Genomic DNA, 26390 nt, shown 5'->3' on the forward strand with positions numbered 1-26390 from the left:
GAACTATGGGATAGGTTCTCACAATGCACTGCTGCAACTGTCAATGTGTGGCAATTCAGTGTGGCAGCATAAACTTAAGTCTCCTCACCTTCCCACAAAGTCCCCACAAGGTCAAGTTCCAATTTATTAAACTCAGCATCATAAAATTTAATTTCATAAAATCTAATTTATATGGTAGTGTAGACGCAGCCTAAGAAAACACTAGCAAAGCAAGGCTCAGTGGATCCACAGAATGCCTTCACCTGCATTTCACATGGAATGAAATTAAAATAGGGCATGCAGTACCTTTTAAATAAAACTAGTATTCATTATGCAACTTTCCCTGTTCACCAATTCATAACCAGTTCTACATTTTTGGTACCAATCAATATTTGTATATATTTATCTAACTCCTTATTAAAAAGTTCTAGTGGCACCAAAATCCCAATCAATTTCTAAAGGAATGCATCAAGCTTTAGATCAGGAATTAAACTGAAGTGTAGGCTGCAAAAGTAAGAACAAGGTTATTTAAGCAATTGATTTAGTTTCTTCTCCTTGCCTGCAGCCAGAATCTTAGCACAGCTTTTTTATTTAAGTACGTGTTAGTAAACTGAAACAATGGCATTTGTTTGGTAAACGTGAAGAAAACTGGAGTAAGATAAGTGTGGAAACTGCATTGAAACAACCAACTACACTCCCCAGCGCCTGGGTTTAAATGTCAGTTTTTTTAAGATAATGAAATTGCATCATTTTCCCTCAAAATTTGCAAAACCAGACTTTCCCAGGAGATGTATCATTTTACAGATACAAAGATTACACAATGCATTGTACATATCTACATTCTTCTGGGTTAGGCTATTGCTCACTTACACAGAGTATGTCTACACTTATGGCGGGGGGATGGCACACCACGATCGATCTTCCAGGGATCAGTTTGCCACATCTCTGAAGACACGGCAAAATCGATCTCTCCAGGCCTCTGCCATTGACTCTGGTAGGCCACACTATGGCAAGCCCAAAGAGCCCCGATCTAAACAGGGGCAAGAAGTCAATCCTGATACGTCAATTTGAGCTATGCTAATGACTTAGCAAGAATTATGTATGTAGGATCGACTCTCTGTCCTTGTGTAGACCAAGCCACAGGAACACTACATATTTATTTGAGCAATGATAACTGCCCCCCCTCCCCCCCACCCCTCCTCTCTCTGATTTGCTCACCTTGATTATCTTTTTCTGATTTGTCCTCCTTGCTTATTGTTTTTGGTTCTCTGTGCCTTAAATATTGAGTCTGTTCTGGTCTGGCTATGGTCTGAAGAAGTGGGTCTGTCCCACGAAAGCTCACCTAATAAGCCATTTTGCTAGTCTTTAAAGTGCTACTTGACTGCTTTTTGTTTTGGTAGGATGCTGAAAGACAAACTGTAGGTGGCCATCTTTATAAGCTACAGTTTCTCACAATATAGAGCATATTTTTTCTAGGTTTTAGGGCCAACTTTATGGCATTCTTCTCTTCACTCTTTTGATGTCAAAAGAGCAGAGCGTACGGGGGGGAAGTTCTTCTGCATCCATTCCTTTTCTTTTTGCTTCCATGTGCCCCTCTTACCACCTCTACCACTTAATACCTCCTCGATCAGACCAGGACCAGTCAAATAAGGCCAGGCTCTACCTAACAGCCCACTCTCGTAAGATGTTTTATTCCCCTTGGGAGGCACCTCAGGAATTGAAGGGACAATATCTTGCAGGACCACACCTTAAGCTGTCCATTTTAGGATTTTATACTTTAAAATTATGTAGCTTGAAAACTGGCTAAGGGGAGTAAAGCATGATTAGCTAAACAGTCCTTTAAAAAGTACACGATTCCCAATGTGTTAAAAACTGTGTCTTCAAAAAAAAGCAAATACTACCTTAATATGATTTTCTATTCAAACAACTATTGCAGTTGCCATAGGAATGCCAAAGGAAATGGTCCACAAAACTCCGTTACCCTAGGATTTATCTGATGAAAAACACTGAGAACTCCTGCTTAGTGAAACTCACCATCAACCCACCCTGCAAACACTTCTGCACAAGAGTACCCTTATCCGCTTGGCTTCCATCCATCACACAGGCAGCAATGGAAAGCCTCACACTGACTTCAGAATCATAATCTGAATTTACTGAAGCCTATGATAAAACTCCTAGGACAAGATCCACAAAGGGATTTATGTGCCTAACTACCACTTTGAGTACCTAAGTCTAACATCACAGGTACCAGTGAGATCCTCAAAAACCTCATTCACCTGGTGCCTAAGCCTGGAGATGCTGAAATTCATTAGGTGCTTAAGTTTGTGAAGTCCCACATGCACCTAAATTTTTGCTACCAAGTATCCAAGAAACAGCGTCTATCCTGAGGATACTGAGTGGCTCAGTCCTCTACTTCAGGCCTAAACCCTGCTGGAATTCTTAGACTACGTATTCCCCCACCTGACTCATTTGTGGGACTGATCCAGTAGGCCTGCTAAGAGCACATCTCGCAGACCATGGTGCCACAGAAAAGGACACCTGGAAGGACAACAGGTCATATTCTGGACCTATGTCTGTGTGTCTCCTTGTACCCAATAGCCCAGTCACTACAGTACTCACCCAAGATGTGGGAGACCCAGGTGCCCACTTATTTGGAACAGGGACTTGAAGCCAGACCGCCCCTGTCCCAGGTGAATAACCTAACCCCAAGAGCACTGGCAATGATGGGGTAGAGGGCTCACTCCCCCCAACTCCCAAAGGAAGGACTAACAGACTTGGGTATTTTATTCCATTAAAGGCTCATGTCTGTGAAACCTGAGCAGAGGATGACACCTCCCTTTGATCCTGAGTTAAGAGATCTAACCATTTTCAAAGAGCAGGACAACTCCTGCTCTTCTCCTTGGCATTTACTACTGCCTTCTTTAGCTGACTTCCTGCTCATGAGCTTGACGGTTTCTATGAATCCCTTTCTTAAGTGCTGGACATGCTTCATACAATCCATGGGATGCCTGTGTACCTAATTTAGGGCTATTAATGCCACTGGTCCCCTAAATCCCCTTTATATATGTCTATCACCAATTACTTAACCGGAATAAGAATGGGTCCATAGGCTTCAGTAAATTCAGGCCTAAATGTTGCACATAGCTAGCCAATTTCATCCTCAGTATATAGGTGAGCAAAGCACATTTTATTCAGCAAAGGTGCTGCTACTCTACCATGGATCTCAACTGGATAAAGAGAATTAAGACAGGGCAAACTTACTAGTTTGTTCATTACTGATTCCTTGTTTGTGCACCAGCATCAAACCAAGTAGTCAATAAACTTTTGAGAGTAAGGATTCATTAGATTATTTGTGCTGCTTCTGCTTGCTTTGCAACAAAACAGTAAAGCACAGATTTCATGTAGCATTGACATAAATAGTGGCTTACTTTAAAACAATCTTTGCATAGTTAGACGACAATTTTTAAAAAGGGTGGAGGAAAAGGAGAAATTCAACTCAAAATTTCTATTTTAGGCCCTGTTAAGTAGGCGGAATCCGTTTAAATTATTTTTTTCTACTACAGTTTAAGTCTGAATAAACACACACCTTATTATTGATGATAGCTTCGGAGTCATCAAAGACAAAATCTCCATCGTAGCTGTTAGCAAAACACATGCAGGAAACAAGTCCAACAATAATTTTAGCCCAATAAGAGGGAAGCACAAACCATGATATTTCATGATCCAAATTAAATTCTGACTGGGCCATTCTGTGAAATGCTTGTTCCAAATGTGGAGCTTCAGCATTATGTTGGCTGCAAATCTGAGGAAAAAAATTGCAGTGTACAGTTACACTTAAACACTTTAAGCTTTGGTTAACTAAATGAAAATCATGCTGACATATTTTGCACAGGAAAACAATGTGTTACATAAATGCACTTCTGAAATAAATTAAGGTAAAAAGGAAAATTTAAAAATATCAAAATCTCTTTGAGCATAATTTGACATTTGAGAAAAGAGCATAGAGTGGAGTTATAATCCTGATGCCGACACATGCTACCTTGAAAGCCTGAGCAAGTCACTACTTTTTGGATTCAAGTTTGCTTGCTTTTTAAATAAGGATAATACATCCATGTCATAAACATAAGCCTTGTGGGAATTACAACATATTTATAAAGTTCTCTGAGGATAAAATGACAATTATATGTACACAATTACACCATGAGATCACAATAAACCCAAGTACAACCATTCTGATGCACTATGAAGGATCTAAGTTTGCAAGGATTCCATGCGTAGAATTCACAGGGACTTCTCTTAGAACTCTGTGCACGTGTTGCCTGTTGAACTAGGCCCTACAATTGGCATTCAAAAAAATGCGGTCAAGAATATGGCTGTCAGTTCAGATTTGATGGATTCCTGGAGGTTTCATTATATGACAATCTTTAATTCCTGGAAACTCCAGGACAAACCTGGAAGGCTGGGCAAGCCTAGTCAAGAAGCACAAATTTAAGATTCCAACAACAAAGTTTATTAGCAAAAGCAACGAGGGGTCCTGTGGCACCTTATAGACTAACAGAAATGTATGAGCATAAGCTTTCGTGGGCAAAGACCCACCTCATCAGATGCAGGTAGTATTAGGTCATGCAGCACATCATGAATATTTTATAATGCACATCTTACTACCAGAAAGCTAAAATAGGCACATAAACAGATACCGATTTAATAAAGACAACAAGAAGTCCTGTGGCACCTCATAGACTAACAGATATTTTGGAGCACAGACTTTCGTGGGCAAAGACCCGCTTCATTTAACAAAGAAAAAGTACATGTTGCAACTCTGTTTTATTAATGTTGTCAAAACCTTAAGATTTGCACTGCCTGACTTTATGATTTTACCGGTGAAGCCTCACTGGTGGATTTTTAAATTTCACCTCCCAGCTTTAATAATTTAAGATGGAAAAAGTCTAGTTATTTATCGTGTGGAGTTTAAAAGCTCTGCTGGCTTGGCCAATGGAAATGATAAAGTTTCTTGATCTATGGCTGTTCAGCCTGCAGAGATTATCAGTGGAACTTGTAAATTCCTGGAAAGAGTGTACACAATCCTAACCTGAGTAGGTACATGTGAATGTGCATGCACACCAAGCTCACTATTGTGTAACCCTATTCTGTTGAGATGCAGGTGTGGAATGGTATGAACCTGAGAAAGACAGAAAGAGGAAGAGTCATGAGGAAGCTACTGAGCAGAGCAAATTAGACCAACCCCATCAAAAGCAAAAAATATTTTCAGATATAATCCGCTTCTTATTTACAATCTAATGGAAGATTAGGTGCATAACTCTTAATCAGAAGGAAGCCTATACACTGCTACTAACAGCTTACACAATACAGTACTGGCAATTAAAGCGACAACTAAAACATTTCAGCAGCTGATCTCAATTCCACTTCCCCAGGAAGTTTCCCCTTATACTGGCTGCTTTTCCCCATTTTTCTCATTTACATTTGCCATCATTATTTAATAGTACCTATGTACAGGATAGGCCAATATGTGTGCAGGGGCGGGAGGGGAAAGGGGTGTCATTACACTGACAGAACTGTTAAACCGTCAGTTGCTATGTCTATACTAGAGCAATATGTCGACAGACGTTACTATCAGAAGAGCTCTTCCGGAAAAACTTCTGTTGACAGACCTCATCCACACACAAAAGAAGGCTGAAAGAGCAATCTGCCTGGTCACTCTCTTGACAGAACAGCCTACCAGCATCTTAGCAAGCAGGGCTGCCCAGTGTACCAGAAGCATTGTCTGTCGACTGAAGGGCCCTTGGAGTGCCTATGTGGCTTTTTTTCATTGACAAAGGTGTTATTCTTCATCATGGAGAGGCAAAGCGCTGTTAGCAGAAGTGCCAAGTTTTGTCAACAGAACACATTGTGTATAGATGCTCCACAAGTGTTGTCAACAAAACCCTGCTTTTGTCCATAAAATTCTCTCTAATGTTCACTATGTGTAGAATATGGGGGAGGAACAATATTTTCTCATACATTATGTTTAACCAGGACCTATGTGCTTGATGCCAGGGGATCACACCACAGAGTGTCTGACAAATGCTCTTTCTGGTACATTCAGTGCATCCCTCCATTTCACTGCTGTCCCATGTGACGCAATGCCTAATAAAATACCATTGTAGGGGTCTCATTTACAGGCAGAAGGAAAACTGCATCTTTAATATTACACATTACCGCACATTCTTATTATCTGCCAACGTATTGACACACACTGGTGCAGCTCAAGACTAAGCTGTAACCAAAACAGACGACTTTGGTGTTTGTGAATGAATGAGGCTGTGTCAGCTCAGACCGAATGGGTTGTGTATGTCGGTAAAGAAACCTGGGCAGAGAGTGCTGCCTGCAGGAGAACGCCTCCCTAGCCCTACCGGGATAACAATTTAAGCAGTCCTGCCGCACCTTGAAGACTATGTCTTTTACTTATTAGCCTGTGCAGGTGAGCCCGCCTACCGGGCATCTCCACCCATGGCCCCGCTGCAAGAAGATAGCCGATCACCAGCGTGGGTGGAGGACTCAAGAAAGTTAATCCTAGTTTCCAATGCCACAGCAGGGGGAGGCAGGCGCAGCGAGCTCAACCCTGGAGCCCGTGCTCGGCGGCGGCGGCAGTAGCAGGAGCCCGGTGCAGAACGCACGACTCGCAAGTAAGGGGGCGGCGGCCCCACACACCCCCAAGAGCTGCAGCCGCGGCTCGGGGTACTGCTTTGTCCCGGGAGCGGCCCAGGACTCGCACACGAGGCAGCGGGGCTCGCAGCGCCGGCGACGTGTCCGCGCTGCCTCCGCTGCAGCAGGAGTCAGGAGCCGAGCCCGGCCCCTGCCTGGGGAGGTGCGGGGCAGCCGCGGCCACCTGCCCAGCGGGCCCCCCCCGCCCTGGCTCCAGCCCCTGCCCCGGCGCACTACACAGGACGGCGGCCCCCCGGCAGCGCCCCCTGCCCTGGCCCCTTGCGGCACGCGGGACGCCCCGCAGAGCTTTACCTGCCAGGAGACGGAGCCAGAGCGGCATCTCCCACCCGGCGGCGAAACTCTACCCGCGCTGCGCGCCCGGCCGCCGCCGCCGCCGCTGGAGCTGCTGGGGTGGGGGAGGGGCTGGCCGGGCTCATGCCCCGAGAGCCTCCTCACAGCCCATTGGCCCGCGGCCTGCGGCGCCCCGCCCCGCCCCGGCAGCCGACCGCTTCCATTGGCGGCCGCCTCCGTGACGCGCCACCGAGCGGCCGCGGGGAGCGAGAGGAGCGGAGCTAGCTCAGCCCGCGGGAGCAGGGGAGCTACGCCGGGCCCCACCCCGCTGCGTTACACACAAAGGCGGGAGTGGGTGGGCTGCGGCCGCCCGCCCGGCAGTGCGCAGGCCCACGCGGCTGCTGCCCGCTGGTTTGCTGGGTGCTACTTCATTCACAAAAATCTTTGTCTCGGTGGCACCCTTTCCTCGCGCGTGTGGCTAGCCGTGCGGCGGCGAAGCGCGCAGGGACTGGCCTGCTACTTACTCCCGCCTCGCTCTGCTTTCTTATTGCCCCTGGTTGGTTGTTTCAGGTTGGGCTTGTACTAGTGCCAGGCAGGAGAGGGCCTGGCCCCCAAGGAGCTTACGACCTGAAGGAGGTTTAATGTATCCTCTGTGTAGTTCTCTTGTGCTTCACAGGGCATGTCTGTCTGTGGAAATAAGTTTTCTCCCGTACTGCTCCAGTACGGGATTATAAATCCTTTGCAATAAGAAGGCAGAATACAGTTGCTACAATATCCAGTTCTAGGGGCAAGTAATCAGGGTGCTTGCCCAGGGCACCAGCTTCTGGGAGCATCAGTACTTCTGGGCCAGTTGTTTTTGCTCCTTTTCTCTGGAGGATGCTGAAAGCCTCTGCTGCCCTGGCGAGCAAATGCCTTAGGTTCTGTTTGTGCTAGGGTTGTCAGTTTTGGTTTGGATGTACGCCTGGAGGTTTCATCCGGGGCATAATCTTTAATTAAAGATTGATCTTCTAGTTTCAGGGGATACCAAAGCAATCCTGGAGGGCTGGCAACCCTGTCTAGTGATTGGGATTACTAATGAGTTTCACACAGACAATAAACTACATTTGTTAAATGAGTGAACAAAGTGTAATTGGGGACATGTTATTTTTTCTCATTGTATTTGTTGACTTAAGCCCTGGTGGTATCATGAGTGCCATACAAGCAGACCTTTCTCTTTAGGCAGACAGCTCTTAAAGTGTTCTCCCACATGGACCTCTTTGTAGGAAAAAAGCCTATTTGAATTTATTATGAACAAAGGAAAGCAAGCAAACTGCAGCACAAAATTTACTTAGTACAAGTGTACTTTCATTTAAGCTGTTGAGATTATACATCCCACAGAACTGGAGATACACATATCTCATAGAACTGGAAGGGGCCTCAAGAGGTCATCAAGTCCAATCACAGCAGGGCCTATCACCATCTTGGACACTTTTTTTTTTTTTTATATCTAACCTGCCCCAGAACCTTGAAAGGCTCCCTCAAGGATTAAACTCATACTATTTAATGTTCTAGTATCTTTTCTAAAAATAGTGAAGTCGTGGTAGGATGAGAGCCCTCTACAGTCATCTATGAATCTTTGCTAAGGGCAGAGTAGAGACAATTTTTGTTTGGTGACAAGTATCAGAAGGGTAGCCGAGTTAGTCTGTATCTTCAAAAACAACAAGAAGTCCTGTGGCACCTTACCGGCTAACATATATTTTGGAGCATAAGCTTTTATAGGCAAAGACAAAGCAGGTCGTTGCCCACAAAAGCTTATGCTCCAAAATATCTGTTAGTCTATAGGATGCCAGAGGACTTGTCGTTAATTTTTGTTTGGAAATTCTGAAGTACTTGTGTTATTAAGAGTCAGATTTAGTGAGGTTTTCTCATATATAGCAGTTTTCAGTCATGCATCTCAGTACTGGGAAGGATTGCAAACACTTTCGAAGACAGGATTAGAAATTAAAATGACTTTAGACTGGAAAATAGGTTTGAGATTAACAAGATGAAATTCAGAAAGATAATCACAAAGCATTTCACTCAGGAAGTGAAAATCAAAGGCACAACTACAAAATGGGAAATAGTGCCCCATTGGTAATGCTGCAGAAAATTATTTGGCAGTTATAGCAAATCACAAATTAAATATGAGTCAATAAAGTGATGCAGTTGCAAAAAAGGCTAATAGCATTGTGTTGTATATGAACAGGAGTGTTGTTTGTAAGACACAGGGTAATTGTCTTACTCAGCTCAGGACTGGTGAAACATCAACTGGAGCAGAACCATATTTTAGGAAGATACATGCAAATTGGAGAATCCCAAAGGGAATAAAAATTATGAAAGGTTTATCAAACCACATTTATGAGGAAAGATTGAAACAGGGAGTACATTTAGTCTTGAGAAATGAAAACTGAGTGGGGATCTGAGAATCTTCAAATGTGGTAAAAGGTATTGAAAGAGGACTGCACTTAAATGTTCTTCAGGTCCATTGAAGGTAGCACAAGAGGTATTAGGATAATCGGGAGCAAATAAATTTAAATATTAGGAAAATTTGTCTACCAATAAGTGTAGTTAAGCTTTTAAAATAGGCTTTCAAGAGAAATTTTGGAATCCACATGATCAGAGGTTTATAATAGCAGGTTGGACAAACACCTGTGAGGGAATATCCAAGTTTACTTGGCTCTGCCTCAGCACAGGGGGCTAAACTAAATGACTTCTCAAGGTCACTTCCAGCAGGCCTGCTCAAAGGTCCAGAGAGGCCCAGGCCACTTTTGCTTTTGATGCCCTTTACAATAATAGTCGGACATAATTTGAATATTATTTTATTTAATACTTTCCTAGCCTTTTTCTGTACAAATGCTCTAATTATTGAGAGATGTGCAAAAAAACAAGTGCAAAACTTATAAAATGCCAAAAAATAAACAAGTGTCTAAATTTGGGGCTCCCTTTGAGCTTGAGGCCAAGGTCACATGGCCCTCTTGGTTTCCCCTCTCTCCCTGACTTTCAGCTCTACATATCTATGCTTCTGTGATGAGGTTTAGAACATTTTAATGAAAGGGAAAACAGACAATGTGGCAAGGCACTAAGCTTTGTATTGAAACTTCACATCTGCCCCTTGTGCTACCAGCATCACAATTCATGGTGCAATTTGCCATAATTAATAGTCTTTCTACATGTCTAAAGAGCAACACAGTGCAAAGTCACAGAATCAGAAACATCAGAGATGGAAGAGGCCTATGTGATCATTCTACCTCTCTTCAAATGCAGGATGCTTCCTTTGTCAGTTGAGGGAATCTGGCTGTACATCTCATGGATCTGGTTGATATGGAGTTGGCTGTGAACAATTCTGTATCATGCAGAAGCCAAAGTAAGCTGGTGCACCGCTCTGGCAAGAAGGAGCCAGCTGGCTGGGGCACTCAGCTGCAGGGAGAGGCATGGCATGCACCCAGCCACTCTTCTGAGACTCTCCTACAGGCTGCCACACTAAGCAGCAGTGAGCAGATAGGCAGGTTGAAGGGGCTGGCAGGGAGTGCCTTTCCCCACTGGTCTGGGACTGCCCTAGCCCTGAGCCTTCCTCAGGGTGGCATTTAGGGAGGGCAGCGGAAGCTAAAGCCCCCCAGAGAGTCGCACAGGGGCGCTGCCTGCTGTTCCCCTTTCCGTCAGGGAGCAGAGGAAAGCAGACAGTGCATGCATTCCTCTCCCTCCTGACTAGGGAAGGGAGGGGGCAGAGGAGGAAGTGTCCCACACTGTGAGTTTTCCTCTCACTCCCTGAGAGCAATGAAGGGATATAGCAAGCAGCCTCCTAGCATGAATTCTGGGAGGGGGCTTCACCTGTTCCTGCGCCCCCCCCCCCGCTAAATAGCACCCTTGCCCCCCTGCACTCTCCCCTACACACACATATCCAATCCCCTGCCCTCAAACACTCCCCAAACCTGACTCCTGCCCCCCTACACCTCAACCCACTGCCCTGAGCCCGTCCTCACACACCCCCAACACTGACCCCTGCACCCCTCCACACACACCAAACCCCCTGCTCTGAGCCCCCAAATCCCCAAACATCTGCCCCGACTCCTTCACCCCGTGCGTCTCCATCCCCTGCCCTGAACCCCTACCCACATTCAATCCTTTACCCTGATCCTCCCTGCACTCCATCCCACACTTGAGTTTGTTATGGATATTGTCATATTGCAACTCCAAACCCTGATACAATAGTACCTGTAAGAAATGTAAGTTACTTTCACGTCTAGCTGATGGAAGTGTCTATGTCAACGTGTATGCACCAATGCTGAAAAACCTGTAATCGTGTCTCTCCAAGGCTGCCTCCAGCGGGGAACAGTTTACTCTAATGGCCGTACTCTGACTGGTCAATATGCTAAGGAGTTTGGCTGGAGCTGGGAGAAGCCATTTATTCAAACCTGCCAATAGGAACTGAGGTTTGGAGAGTGAACAAAGCAACCAGATGTTGTTGGCTGGATATATAAATGTGAGGGGCTCACAGAGGTTTAGGAGAATCATGCTTTTTTTCAAGGAGGGAGATTAGTGCTTTAGACTAGGGGTGGGGATCCTTTTGCCCACAGGCTGCACATGGTTCGTCAAAGTTAGCCACTGGCAGACCGCAAGACAGCTTGTTTACCCAAGTGTCTGCAGGCATGGAGCCCTGCAGCTCCCAGTAGCTGCGATTCACCTTTCCCAGCAACAAGAACTGTGTGGAGCGGTGCAGGCGAGACCACTGCTTCCCACAGCTCCCATTGCAGGGGAATAGCAATCCATGGCCACCTGCAGCTGCAGGTGTTTGTGATTGCGAATGCTCTGGTAAACAAATCCTCTTGTGGACTGCCAGTGGCTAGCTTTAGCAAACCACATGAATCTGCGCACCAGAGTTTTCCCCACCCAGACGTGGCCTTTGGGGAGGGTGGGTGCCTTGGGCCCCACACCACCAGCGTGCTGCCGGCTGCCCCACCACCCTCCAGCTGGGCCCTGCTCAGTGTGCTGCCTTGGGTCCCACCCACCAGCTGGGCCCCACAGGGCTGGCTCTGCCCCAACCCTATCTCAGACCAGTCAAGGCTACAGAAATCAAGTTGACCTAGGGAGAGAGGCTCCAGGATCCAAATGGCAAGCCGTGAGCTGCAGCAAGAGGATCCTGACCCCAGCACAAATGAGTGATCCAGCACGGTGAGGAAATGGAGCCAGGAAATTCTTTCCCCAAAAGGGAAGCAATTTTTATAAAGGACCCTGCTGCCTCAGTGCTACCCCTCTCTGGAATCAGTCTAATCTCCTGTGATGATCTGCTAAATAAAATAAACAAGAGATAATTACGGTACAAATAAAATAAGGGCTTTGTTTATAAAACAACTCAGTGGTTAATGCCTCCAAAGGCATAGTGCCTAGATCCCAAACTAACCATACGTGTGTTACAAGGATATGAAATGATCTATTTCACCACCCTTCACAGAACTCGTAAGGACCAAGCAGAAATGAGGGAGCCACACAGGCACATACAGGACCAACAAGACAGGACCACCAGGAGTCCAATGAAATGTGAACCACAGCGAGGATGACAGGAACAAGGTAGATGTCAAGAGCAGGCACAGGTGTGATCATCTCTAGATGGATTGAAACGCAAGCACATGTTGTCGCGTTGGTAGACAGCATCCTGTGCAGGCCACAGAACCCTTACATAGCCTGTGCTTGCCAGACAGATCTTACTTAGGTTATGTGTCCTTTCCCACAGCTGTTCCGATTGCTGGGCAGCTTTCCAGGGAAGAGCATTGACAGACCCATGAGTTGAGAACCAATACAGAGAATAGGGGGTAAAATGGCAAAATAAGCCTACTAGTATATTTGTGTAGGGACTGTTATTTTTGTATAAATCTATGCATTTCTTGTGCTATTTAAAAAGAACAACTGTGTTAGAATGTTGTGCTGTTTGTGTTCCATGTTACCTCTCACGTGCCCTTCAGATGCAGTTTTGGAGAGGGTGTATTACACTACGTTGTGAGGGAGTCAGCACTGATCCCAGGAGCTGGCCTATTGGACTACATGGTCACCTTTCCTCAAGAGGTGTGCTAGAAGGAGAATCTGTATCCTGAGATTGTGCCTAGGAATCCTAAGCCAGGGCAGTGCCTGGCCTCTTTTCAGGCAGACAGAGGTCATGGGATCCAGCGGTTAGATCCCCTTGCAGTGGTCTGTTGAGCACCCAAAAGGGGGTGTTTGACCAAATCTATAGTAGTCCCTCGCAGCGCTCTTTCTAGGGTTCCTTATAAAAATCCCAAGCAATGGGACTTCACACCATTTCTTTTGGAAGCAGGACTATAATCTAAGAGAGTTCATTGTCAGGAAGTTTTTTTGATTTCCTACCTAAATTTCCATATTATTCCAGTTTACGCCGCACTGAACCACTTGAAATAATTCCTGTCTCTCACTATTGCTAGTACTTCAAGACTGTTGTCTTACAAGACTATTGTAGACTTCTCCAAATCCAACACTCATCTAAGCCACACTCCCTGTATACCTCCTGAACTTCTTTAGCTTTAATGACATCCAGGGAATGAATTCAGGAACACAGTTTTATTCAGGAGGGATGCTTAAGCATATGTTTAACTTTAAATATATGCCTAAGTCCTACTGAAGTCAACAGACTTTAATTGTGTGAAAGTAATTTCTAGTTTCTCCCATTGCATAAATTCTCACAGTTGGTAGAGTTGTACCAATTGAGTAATTTTACATTACATATTGTTCTAAGGAGGATTTGATTCTATTGTTTGCTATTCTATTTTTTGTCTGCCAATGGGCCAGTCATATCAGAGAGTAATTTTGCCATGCCAAGTTGTTTTGCACACAAGTGTGATACATTTGTGCATCTTTGATTCATGCTTAGTAAATGGTATTTTATTTGCTCAGCCTAAATCTGCTAATATTATCAGCTCTGGTCAAATGCACATGCCCACATAAACCTACATAGCCTTGGCCAGATCTTCAACTAGTGTAAATCAGGTTCTCTCTTATTTACATCAGTGGAGCTGGGTTGATTTACAGCACTTCAGGTTCTGGCCAACACATATTAGTCCTGCCTTCTTGTTGTTTTCAGAGTACTGTACTTAATTGGTATGCGTCTTCAGCCTGTTATATCACCCTCTGTAATGCATCACCTTGTCACACTGACCTTCTGTTCTGTTTCAGTTAATCAGATGAGTCACAGAGCAAATACTTGTTTTAGGAAGAGTTCATTATGTTGTCCCTTCAAAATCTGGTTCAAATCAATTATATTTGCACAATTTATCTCCAGTCCATTGGCTTCACAGCAGTGTTACTACACTGCTTCATTTTAAAACAGTTGTTCTTAAATACACTTTAAAAAAAATCTAGGAAAAATATCTTGGAGTGAGGATCTAACTACTCTGCAGTTTTTTCAGCATGTTAAATTGATTTGCCTAACATTATGTTGCAAGGCTGGCATGAGACAAGGCATTTTTAAGAAAGGAAAAAAGTGTACAAACTACAGGACATGTTATTTTTAAGCTTAGGTATAATATTATTCATACTGGAATAATTATGCAAATATGAGGATGTAAAATTAATATGGGACTTTGTTAATAATATAAGTTTCTGAGCATGCCCCTTATATTGTACATATTTTCAGAAGTTAGAATAAATACTATCTGAATTGGATGTTTCTATAATTAACAGGAGTGCAGAGTTTTCTCTGTGCAATGAACATGCCTCCCAAGTATTTTCTGAACATAACAAAATGGACTGCATGGCATAATGTTTGGGCATGCTGTCTTTCATTTTATTTTAAATTTTAAAAATATGTGTAGTTTCCTTTAAACATGTACTTTAGAGTAAACTCTTCTTGAATAGTAATAGATTGTGAAGACCAAATTCAAAAGGAAACCATAAAAGAACTCACTTGCCAAATATTAGGCTTTGATATTGCAATTACATTCAAGCTTAACTTTATATGAATGAACAGACCCACTGAAGGATCACTACTCATGTGTAAAGTTAAATAGTATTCTTAAACATTATTGGACCAAAAATAAATGGCTACCAAATATTTATTTCATTTTCTTACTATTAGAAATAGTACTCCTCCTCTCTCTCTGTCTCGATAACAAGTTGGACATTTTTTATGTCACCCTCCTATTTATGAGTATGTTGACAGCCAATCAGCCTGATTCTGGAGCTGCAGATCTTGTAAGAGAAGACGCACAGGTTGGTAGCTGTTAGAGGGGCATAAGGCAGTTTTTGACACTTTTTCTTTTTTCTCTGCCTCTCCTCATCTGCACTGTGACAGGACCTCTCAAATTGTGCCACCCCCTCATGGATTACCATTCTCCACTGGGTATAGTCTTGGGCAAAATTCTTCCAACTGTTGACACCGATGCTGCACTTTTTCAGGGGTGCCTTCAGCATGTCTTTATATTGCTGCAGCTGGCCCCAGTGCTCCTGTCCTTCCTCCACCTTCACAGTTGTTATAGCATCACCCTTCCTATCTTCTGCCTGTTCTGCCATTGAGGACTTTTAGGATTGTTCTTTGTTGGACCCTCCCCCTTGAACTTGCCACCATGGGGAACCCTGCTGGGAGTACGAAACTCCTTACTGCATTGCTCTCGAGTTCATTGAAACAACAAGCCCACTCACCACAACAAGGTGACAGTCCAGAGAGTGAGATTCCTCTACAGGGAGATTGTGAAAGGTATTTGTTTTTATATACAGGTTGAATCTCTCTCATCCAGCATCGTCAAGATCATCCTGGTGCCAGATGAGAGAATTTGCTGGAATACAGGAGATCAATACTGTCTAGCAAGATTACCAACACTTCCACTGCCTACTGGGCTCTCAGAAGACTTTTAGGGGTAAATTACAGCTAAATAACAGCACACAACACAGAGAGCCAGAACTGGTGACTGTAAACAAACTTTATGGAACCATGGGAAACTTGGCCACACCCATGGTAAGTGGTTGTCCAGCTAGCTAAAATCATCCTGGATTATGGACATTGCCAGATGAAAGAATGCTTGTTTGGAGAGGTTCAACCTATACAGAAAAAACAACATAGCACATCAAAATACTTTTTTAATTCAGAAGGTTAGACTCTGTCATTATAATCTGCTCTGAACCCCAAGACCCACAACACTGCCTTTCTTTTCGATTATACAGTTATAGCCTAACACAAGCCTTAGCTTTCTCAGAAGATTTTTTTTTTTGTTTTTTTTAAGGCTAACTTCTTCCCATCTACAGTAAATCTAAGCCTCACAGGAAAAGTACTGATGCAATTATAGCAACTGACAGAAAACTGAGATTTAGGCATCAGCTTTCTGTGCATCTATGTAGCTTTTGCTAAATGTAAGCTTTATTCAGCCATGATACTTTCCCCTTATTTTTCCATTTCATCTGATCTGCCAGATATTGAAGTGACAGTAACTATCAGTGTTTAGAACAAAGCAGATAATGGAGGAGAAAATTTAAATGGAAAATGGATTGCTTTAATCGTTTTCAAAGAGGGATGAGATTTTCTTCCCAAAATTATTTCCACGAAGAGATTTGAGCCATCTAAACACTTAGAAAGACCAAATTTTCTAAGATCATATAAATTATTTTTAAATCTTAAATTTTTATGAAGAATTGCACTGTCCTTCATCAAAACACCTTCTCCAGTATCAATGCCGTCACAAACAATTTATAATTCATTATGTTTCTCTGCCAGTTTAACAGTCTCCTATACACAGCTAATTTAAAAGACTGCTGTATCTATCTCCCTAAAAGAGATTGAAACTTGATCATACACTGAAGCCAGGTTGGTTAATATACTTTGGGAAATGAGGGAGCAGAATAGAAAGAGCACAATTTCCTGACTGCCCAAGCAGAAATTTAACCAGCTTTTGTCGAAGGGCACGTTGATTGATAAGTAAACAGGAAAATCCGTTGATCTTCCATACACTTGCCTCTGTTACGAAATTGAAGTTTTGGAGCCTGGTTCACTGTTGCCATCCACCACTGATGTGGCCATTTACATCAATGCAAAGTGGTAGAGAAATGGAGCCATTATTTTTTGGTAGCATTTGGAACTTCCATGGAAGGCCTGATGCTGTGTTTTTCTGCAACTTATGTATTCTCATTTAGGCCAGATCCAAGTGGATGGTAGGCATCAGAAAGATGATATTTGGTAGTGACTGGTATAAATGATCGCACAAAGTGCAAAGCAACAGTCAGGCAGGCCTCGTGCATTTTTATGTATATGTACTCTCTTTTCCCTCTGTTTGGTAAGCATTATATTACAAACTAAGGCTCCAGTTTTGCATCTTGTTTCATGCTAGTGGACCTCTGCCAAGCTATGGGTTGGAGCCCAAAGCGATAAAGTAGGAAAACATTTAGAACTTCTTTTAAGCTCAACACAAAAATAATAATGGAGCACTTGAGAAATAAATATAATAAGATATCCTAAAGTATAGTTTGTTTTTGAACTAGATTTGTTAATTCCAAAGAGCTAAGAATATGACATGCAAACACACTGAAAATATTAAAAACCCTGGTAGAAACTTACAAATCAAAATATATGCTTTTGAAAATATTCTCCCAAAGGGCAGTGGGAAGGTTTTAAAACCTGTCTGATAAATATCTTGTTTGAGGCTGGGTGAGTAGTACCAGTAAAGGACAAGCAGCAAAGTCTCTTGCAAAGCAGAAGGGAAGACATGTAAGCTTCTTTTCCTAACATCAGCATTGTGACAGCCTTGTTATTTTTTATTAAAATCATTGTTCTTCCTGGATATTTCATAATACATCTAGAGTTCTAGGTAGGCACAGGTATAAATCTGAATACAGTAATTAGATGATTAAATTTTCGTGTCTGTTCACATAAGCATGTTGAAATTTAGTGCATATGAGTTAATGTGCAGTGTAATTAAAGTAGATACTTGTAAATACCATTACTCTTTCCTACTTTCTTGCTCAGGAGTAATTTATTGCTGCTTCATGACTTTTTCTTAAAAGAAGAATTAGCTTCAGCAAAGCTGTTTTCCTTCAGAGATCTCAAAGGGCTTGGCAAAGAAAGGGAAGTACCATTATCCCCATTTTACAAATGAAACTGAGGAGTAGAAAGGTAACGTGACTGGCCCATGAGTACTGAGTATATCAGTGGAAAAACTGGGAACAGACTCTAGCTCATCCAGCTTTAAGGGATGGCTTTACTCTGTTGAATACACAATTTACTCTTAATTATTTATTTATATGGTGGTCAATGGTGGCTTAGCTACTGGGCCAACAGGCCTATGCTTAGAGGCCCTGGCCAACTGGGGGACCCTGTTAAAATGGATGCCCCTGTGCTCCAGCCTGCTCTGCCCATCTGTCTTGTGCAGTTGCTGGGGAGCAGGGTCCAAGCACAGCAACTTGCCCTGTTCTGCCCACCCTGCTCTCTTGCCACTGAGTGGTGGAAGCCCTTGTACCCTGAGCCCATTTCTCTACCAGTGTGTGGGCAGCAGGAAGGACCGTAGGCAGAAGGGGCAGGGGGAACTTGTTCTGGTCTAGGGCCCCACAAAAGCTTAACCCACCTCCTTGGTGTGGTAAAGCCTCCAGGCCACGCTCCACTGTGATAGGCACTATAAAAACATATAAAAAACAACTGTCAGTGCCCTGAAGAATTTATCCTATGCAACTGTGTCACAGCAGTATTGGTCATCCATACAGGATGCTGGACCTTTATACTTTAAAAACATGTTGCAGTTATTTAGTATGTGATTCAGTCTCTGGGGATTATGGTAAGGACTATCTCTACTGGTGCTGCATCTGGTGCAGGGACAAAGAGAAACTGCTTGCAGGTTCTCTGTCTTGGGTCTCCTTGGGGCTGATTCATCTCCTACCACAAGTACAAGCAATCCTAGGAGCAATTTGTGACTCAGTTCCGAGTTCACAATTCTAAGGAAGGGTAGAAGGGAAAACAGTACAATAGAGATAATGGATTTCAGGAAGGCAGATTTTGGTAAACTCAGATAGCTGGTAGGTAAGGTCCCATGGGAAGCTAAACTGAGGGGACAAACGGCTGAGGAGAGTTGGCAGTTTTTCAAAGGGACATTATTAAGGGCTGAAAAGCAAGCTATCCCGCTGCGTAGGAAAGATAGAAAACATGGCAAAAGACTGCCTTGGCTTAACCAGGAGATCTTGCATGATCTCAAAATAAAAAAGGAATCGTATAAGAAATGGAAACTAGGACAAATTACAAAGGACGAATATAGGCAAACAACACGAGCATGCAGGAGCAAGATTAGAAAGGCTAAGGCACAAAATGAGCTCAAACTAGCTACAAGCATAAAGGGAAACAAGAAGGCTTTTTACAAATACATTGGTAACAAGAGGAAGACCAAGAAGAGGGTAGGGCCATTGGTCAGGGAGGAGGGAGAAACAGTAACAGGGAATTTGGAAATGGCAGAGATGTTTAATGATTTCTTTGTTTCGGTCTTCACTGAGAAATCTGAAGGAATGCCTGACATAGAGAATGCAAGTGAAAAAGGGGTAGGTTTATAAGTTGAAATAAGAAAAGAACAAATTAAAATTTACTTAGAAAAATTAGATGTCTGCAAATTGCCAGGGCCTGATGAAATGCATCCTAGAATCCTCAAGGAGCTGCTAGGAGAGGTATCTGAGCCTTTAACAATCATTTTTGGAAAATCGTGGGAGACGGGAGAGATTCCAGAAGACTGGAAAAGGGCAAATATAGTACCCATTTATAAAAAGGGGAACAAGAATAACCCGGGAAACTACAGGCCAGTGAGCTTCACTTCTGTGCCAGGAAAGATAATGGAGCAGGTAATTAAAGAAATCATCTGCAAGCCTTTGGAAGGTGGTAAGGTGATGGGAACAGTCAGCATGGTTTTGTTAAAAACAGATCATGTCAAACCAATCTAATAGCTTTCTTTGATAGAATAACGAGCCTTGTGGATAAGGGAGAAGCGGTGGATGTGGTATACCTAGACTTCAGTAAAGCATTTGACACAGTCTCACATAATATACTTATCAATAAACTACGCAAATACAACTTAGATGGGGCTACTATAAGGTGGGTGAACAACTGGCTGGATAACCGTACCCAGAGAGTAGTTATTAATGGTTTTCAATCCTGCTGGCAAAGTATAACTAGTGGGGTTCCGCAGGGGTCTGTTTTAGGACTGGTTCTGTTCAATATCTTCATTAACGATTTAGATATTGACATAGAAAGTACACTTATTAAGTTTGCAGATGATACCAAGCTGGGAGGGGTTGCAACGTCTTTGGAGGTTAGGGTCATAATTCAAAAGGATCTGGATAAACTGGAGAAATGGGCTGAGGTAAACAGGATGAAGTTTAATAAGGACAAATGCAAAGTGCTCCACTTAGGAAGGAACAATCAGTGTCATACATACAGAATGGGAAAGGACTGCCTAGGAATGAGTACAGCAGAAAGGGATCTAGGGGTTATAGTGGACCACAAGCTAAACATGAGTCAACAGTGTGATGCTGTTGCAAAAAAAGCAAACATGATTCTAGGATGCATTAACAGGTGTGTTGTGAACAAAACACGAGAAGTCATTCTCCCGCTGTACTCTGGACTGGTTAGGCCTCAGCTGTAGTATTGTGTCCAGTTCTGGGCACCGCAGTTCAGGAAGGATGTGGAGAAATTGGAGAGGGTCCAGAGGAGAACAACGAGAATGATCAAAGGTCTAGAGAACATGACCTATGAAGAAAGGCTGAAAGAATTGGGCTTGTTTAGTTTGGAAAAGAGAAGATTGAGGGGGGACATGATAGCAGTTTTCAGGTATCTAAAAGGGTGTCATAAGGCAGAGGGAGGGAACTTGTTCTTCCTTGCCTCTGAGGATAGAACAAGAGGCAATGGACTTAAATTACAGCAGGGGAGGTTCAGGTTGGACATTAGGAAAAAGTTCCTAACTGTCAGGGTGATCAAACACTGGGACGAATTGCCAAGGGAGGTGGTAGAATCTCCATCACTGGAGATATTTAAGAAGAGGTTAGATAGGTGGCTTTCAGGGATGGTCTAGAAAGTGCTTGGTCCTGCCATGAGGGCGGGGGGCTGGACTCGATGGCCTCTCGAGGTTCCTTCCAGTCCTACTCTTCTATGATTCTATGATTTGTAGAATGGGGGTAATAATACTTATCCTTTGGGTTGCCAGACATCTGAATTTCAGATTTTTTACTTGAACACCTAATAGAAAAGGGATCTTCACAGCTCCAGTCTGGGCCTCCGACTAGGATGTTAAAAGTCCCGTCAGCAGTGCTGCAGGGAACATAGACTAGGGTAGGCTCCCTGACTCCAAACAGATCCTGAATATAGCCACCAGGTCTCTGAAGCCCGTAGGTGCAGAGTGGCTCTGTCCACTGCTCCTGCCTTGAGTACTGGTTCTGCAGCTCCCATTGGCTGAAAACTGGAATCAATGGGCTGGCAGTGTTGGCACCTACAGGCATGAGGGCAACCTGGGGAGCCTCCCTGGCCAGTGATGTGCCTAGGCTGCAGCATCCTGGTGACTGCTTCGTGGTCGTTGTGGTAAGCATTGTCAGAATCCCTCATCCCAAGCGTAGTCCTGCATCTCAAACCCCTGCTACAGACCAGAGTTTCCCCCCACACCCAAACTCCCTCACAGAGTTCACACCCAACATCCTCCCAAGCCCAAGCCCTCTGCTCCCACTTGCACTCCTGATCCCCACTCCCACCCAAGAGCCCACATCCCCCAGTTGAAGCCCTCGTTCCCCCCACTGCACCTCAACCCCTTGCCCCAGTCCAGTGAAAGTGAGTGATTGCCATTGTTTCTGGGCTCATAATTTTTTTATACATATAATCAAAGAAGTTAACTCATGTCAGTTAAAAAGAGACACATCACTGTCAACTGGAAATAAACAGAACATATACACACTCCACTCTCATCCCCTCAGGCACATACACAGGAGAGCTTCCAGCCATTCAGCTCTTTGAACATTTTGTAGAAGCCTTTAGGCAGATTCCATGAATATAAGAGGTTCCTGGGGGGCTACCATTTCCTCTGTTTTTCAATCTTGTTGTATTTCCAAGTGAAGTGAGGATTTTAGGGAATTCTTTCCCCATTGCACTAACATCAATACAGTTTTCGCATTGCTTACCAGTGACGGGCGTGCCCTCACGTAGTTCAGGCACAAGTTGTTATTAAGATATCTTCCTATCCCAAAGTTAATGAACTCAATGTTTTCTTTCTCTGTAGTATAATTTTGGGGCTCTCACTAGTTAGAGAAGCTGTGTAACAGTGCTAAACAACTACAGCCAACCTAATTTCCCCCTACAATTATGTACATTTTCTGACTTAAATCAAGTGTTCAGTGGTGAAGGTTGCCGGTTATTCTCATCTACCACTGACTTCACTGATAGTGAAAGGTGAATACTACATTTATTGCAGGAGTCACTGAGCACCATACAGGATTGTTCCCCAACTTGTTTACATACAGACTTTCTCCAAAAGCTTCCTTTCCAGCAACAGCTCTAGTGAGTCTCCAGCATTGGGTTAGGACTGGGGGTGTGGGGAGGGGACTGGATCTATGGGAGGGGGAGAGTTAGAGTGGGGGCTAGGGGTACCTGGCTCTGGCTGAGGGGAGGGGAATGGGGTTGAGGGGGTTGGGGGTGACTGGCTCTGAAGGGGGAGATAGGATTGGGTTAGAAATGCAGCAAAAATAGCTGGGGCTAGTCTTCTACTATCCATTAAATGTACAATAATTCCAATTATATTATCCCAGTAAGTTCCACCAAGTGTATTTTTTAAATGTTTTCCTTAGTGCCACGGTGGTTCTTTAAATACACAGGGAAAAATGTAGCAACTCTTGACTGCACTAATAAAAAATCTTGGTGGAACACAAATCTGCTCCATCCCACCAATTTTAAAATTTCTTCAGGTGACACTATTTTGTGCTTAAGTTCAGCAAGTATTACTGTCAGATGGTGCATCATGGTGTGGATCAAGCCTTGAGTCTTTGTGCCCCACTACAGGACTGAAGCTGAGCACTGGACCCTTATGTCATGTTGAGCTGTTGAGTGAGTGAAGTGAGTGTCTTTTTTTTGCTTCAATTCTCATTGGTGGGTGGCCCCCAACTGATTTTTTTTCTGTGAGTCAGCATTCCCTGGCCAGAAAAAGGCTCCCCACCATTGTTTTAAAGAATTAGAATAAGGATGAACATGCTGCTTCAGACAACAGAACAATTGTTTTTATTCATCTGTGTCAGAAACAAACCAAACTCTTTTTTTTTTTTTTAATTTTGCAGATTTGGAGAAGGCCCAGTAAATCCTCCCAGCCCTCCTCATTTTAGCCCTGTGTGTAAAGACTTTTATTATCTCCGTGGAAGGACGTTTTTGGTGGACTTGAAGGGAGAAAAGGGGTGGATTTCTTTACCTTTAGTGATAGGATAATCTTTTGAGGAAACTGTTAGGGGGACTAGAAGGCCCAGCGAGGTGCGAGTGTAATATTATTGGATTGTGGTATGAACATACAATTCATCATTGAAACCTCTGTTGTATGTTTGCATCAAATCTCGTATAAAGTGTGCCAAGTGAAGGTGTCCATAGAAAGAGTATGAGTTACTGGTTCACTTTATACTGTTCATATGCATGTATAATTTTTGTATTTGAAGTTAAGGGTATTGGCTATGTACTTGTATTTCAGATGTTTGGTTCTGGGAGGCATCAACAGGAGATTTGGCCAGTCTATTGTGAAAGGGTGAGTAGTCAAGAGAATAGAAATACTTGACTAACAATGGGTCCTGGGTGATGCCAATGCACATTGAATGAGCTTTCCTGTGAATGTTCAGCTCAGCATAGGTGACTCATACTTCAAAGAACTGAGTGCTGCATGGCAGGTGACATGCTCATGTTACAGACTCCATCTTGGAATATATTTTTACACGATGAGAACAATGGGAGTCTCTCCACATAAATGGAGCTATAACAAGGGCCTTTGAAGTTCCTCCATTTTGTCTTCAATCCAGCTTCTCACCCCTCAAGTATCTTTGGTATGAACTGAAGCTTTGGCAAAGAACTGATGATCCATTCCAACAGTGGATATACTCCAGAGACTTGATTTAAGACAGCAGATTATTCCACCTCTGTTAGAAGCCTGCACCAATAATTTTGGAATTTGTAAATGCATTTTATTCCTTTAAACTCCCACCATTTCTTTCCTTCTTTTATTAATAAGATTTTTGATTCTAAGGGTAGAAGCGCTACTTTAAAAAAGCCAAGCACTACTTCAAAATTATTTCAAAATAGCAGTTGCATTGTGTAGACAGTAGGACAGCTATTTTGAAATAACACAGCAAAGTTATTTCAAAATAGCTATCCTACTGTCTACACAATGCAACTGCTATTTTGAAATAATTTTGAAGTAGCGCTTGGCTTATTTCAAAATTGGTAAACTTCAGTGGCTGTATAAGCTTTTGTGGGCAAAGACCCGCTTTGTCAGATGCATGAGTGGAGGATTCCAGAGGAGGGTTTACATATATATGCTTACAAAGAGGAGGGAGTCTCAGTCAAGGGGAGGGCCAGAGCTGACAAGATCAATTCAATCACGGAGGATGTGGGCCAAATCCTCTGTGACTGAACAGACCTTGTCAATTCTGGCCCTCCCTTTGACAGAGACTCCCTCCTTTTCATTAACCCATCTATTTAAACCCTCCTCTGGAAACCCCACTCATGCATCTGCTGAAGCAGGTCTTTGCCCACCAAAGTTTATGCTACAAAATATATATTAGTCTATAAGGTGCCACAAGACTTCTTGTCATTTTTGAAGATGGAGACTAACTCGGCTATCTCTCTGATATTTGATTCAGTGGCTGTGTCTACACTTGCATTCCTTTGCAAATGAGGCACTGATTTACATATCTCATGCTTCATTTACATAATCTGTGTTTGGAAGAGATTCTTTCCAAAGAAAAAAAGCAGTGTAGATGGGGCTCTTTTGAAAATAACCCCCATCTTCAAAAGAACCCTTCTTTATGAAAGCTCATCACCTAATAAATCATTTTGTTAGTTTTTAAAGTGCTACATGACTGCTATTTTGTTTTTTTAATGGAAAAATATACTATATATATATATATATATATATACACACACACACACACACACACACACACACACAGGCTTTGAGAGGCAGCCCACCTCTCAAAGCCTCTGTGGATATCCAGGTGACCGTGTTGGACATTAATGATAACCCACCCGTCTTTGAGCAGGATGAGTTCAACATCTTTGTGGAGGAGAACAGCCCGGTGGGCTCCATTGTGTTAAATGGGTTTTTAACCTAGTAGAGAAAGACATAAGAAGGAACAGCTGGAAGCCAAAACCTGACAAATTTAAAAGAGGAAAAAAAGCAGATTACAGTAGACAAGAAACTGGATATGAGTCAATAGGCACTTGTTGCCGAGGCAGCTAATGGCATATTGTTCACATGAGAAGGAACATTGCTAGCAGAATGAAGGAAGTGATTATTCCCCTCTGTTCAGCACTAGTGAAGCCACATCTGGCATCTTGCATTCAGTTTGGGGATTCCCACTACAGAAAACCTGTGGATAAACCGAAGAGAATCCAGAGTAAGGCAACAAATAATGTTTGGGTTGCTGGGACAGATGCCTGATGAGGAGAAGCTGAAGGAACTAGGCTAATTTAGTCTGCAAAAGAAAAGAGTGAGAGGGGATTTGACAGCAGCCTTCAACTACCTGAAACAGGGAGGGGGTTCCAAAGAGGATGGAGACAGACTGTTTACAGTGGTGAGAGACAACAGAACAAGGAGCAATGACTCATGTTGGGGTGGAGGAGATCTAGGCTGTATATTAGGAAAAACTATTTCACTAGTCGGGTGGTGAAGCACTGGAATGTGTTGCCTATGGCGTTCATAGAATATCCACTCTTAAAGGTTTTTAAGGCCAGGTTTGACAAAGCCCTGGCTGGAATGATTTAGTTGGGGTTAGTCCTGTTTTGAGCAGGGGGCTGAACTCTATGACTTCCTGTGGTCTCTTCCTGACCTCATCTTCTGTGATTGTATGATAAGGCACACAAAATGTTCCGTAGAATCATTATGGATAACAATTTATTCCTCTAATAGGAATATGGCATTAGGAATATATTACCGACCACCTAACCAGGACAGTGATAGTGATGCTGAAATGTTAAGGGAGATTAAAGAGGCTATCACAATAAAAAACACAGTAATAATAGGAGATTTCAATTATCCCCATATTGATTGGGTACATGTCACCTCAGGACGGGATTCAGAGATTAAATTTCTTGATGCCTTAAATGACTGCTTCTTGGAGCAGCTAGTACAGGAACCCACAAGGGGAGAGTCAGTACAAGGGCAGGAGATGGATGGCAGGAGATAAATCACTTGATCATTGTCTTCTGTTCTCCTTCT

General features: G+C 43.3%; 1 protein-coding gene across 2 annotated transcripts in view; it reads right to left on the minus strand.

Moving 5' to 3' along the window:
- The window catches only part of TMTC4 (transmembrane O-mannosyltransferase targeting cadherins 4), a 76701-nt gene extending 69610 nt beyond the window's left edge, over positions 1 to 7091 (minus strand). Inside the window, exons 1-2 of one of the 2 annotated variants that reach the window (XM_074989618.1) lie at positions 6994 to 7091; positions 3566 to 3781 (exon numbers count right to left, since the gene is read on the minus strand). In XM_074989618.1, the coding sequence (XP_074845719.1) occupies positions 3566 to 3727 (162 nt within the window). In that variant the 5' untranslated portion in view covers positions 3728 to 3781; positions 6994 to 7091. Of the gene's footprint in view, positions 1 to 3565; positions 3782 to 6993 lie in introns of those variants that run through there. The other variant, XM_074989628.1, reaches the window with a different exon arrangement.
- Positions 7092 to 26390: the final 19299 nt, after the last annotated feature.

The sequence above is a fragment of the Carettochelys insculpta genome, chromosome 1, assembly GCF_033958435.1.
Source record: "Carettochelys insculpta isolate YL-2023 chromosome 1, ASM3395843v1, whole genome shotgun sequence".
Lineage (NCBI taxonomy): Eukaryota > Metazoa > Chordata > Testudines > Carettochelyidae > Carettochelys > Carettochelys insculpta.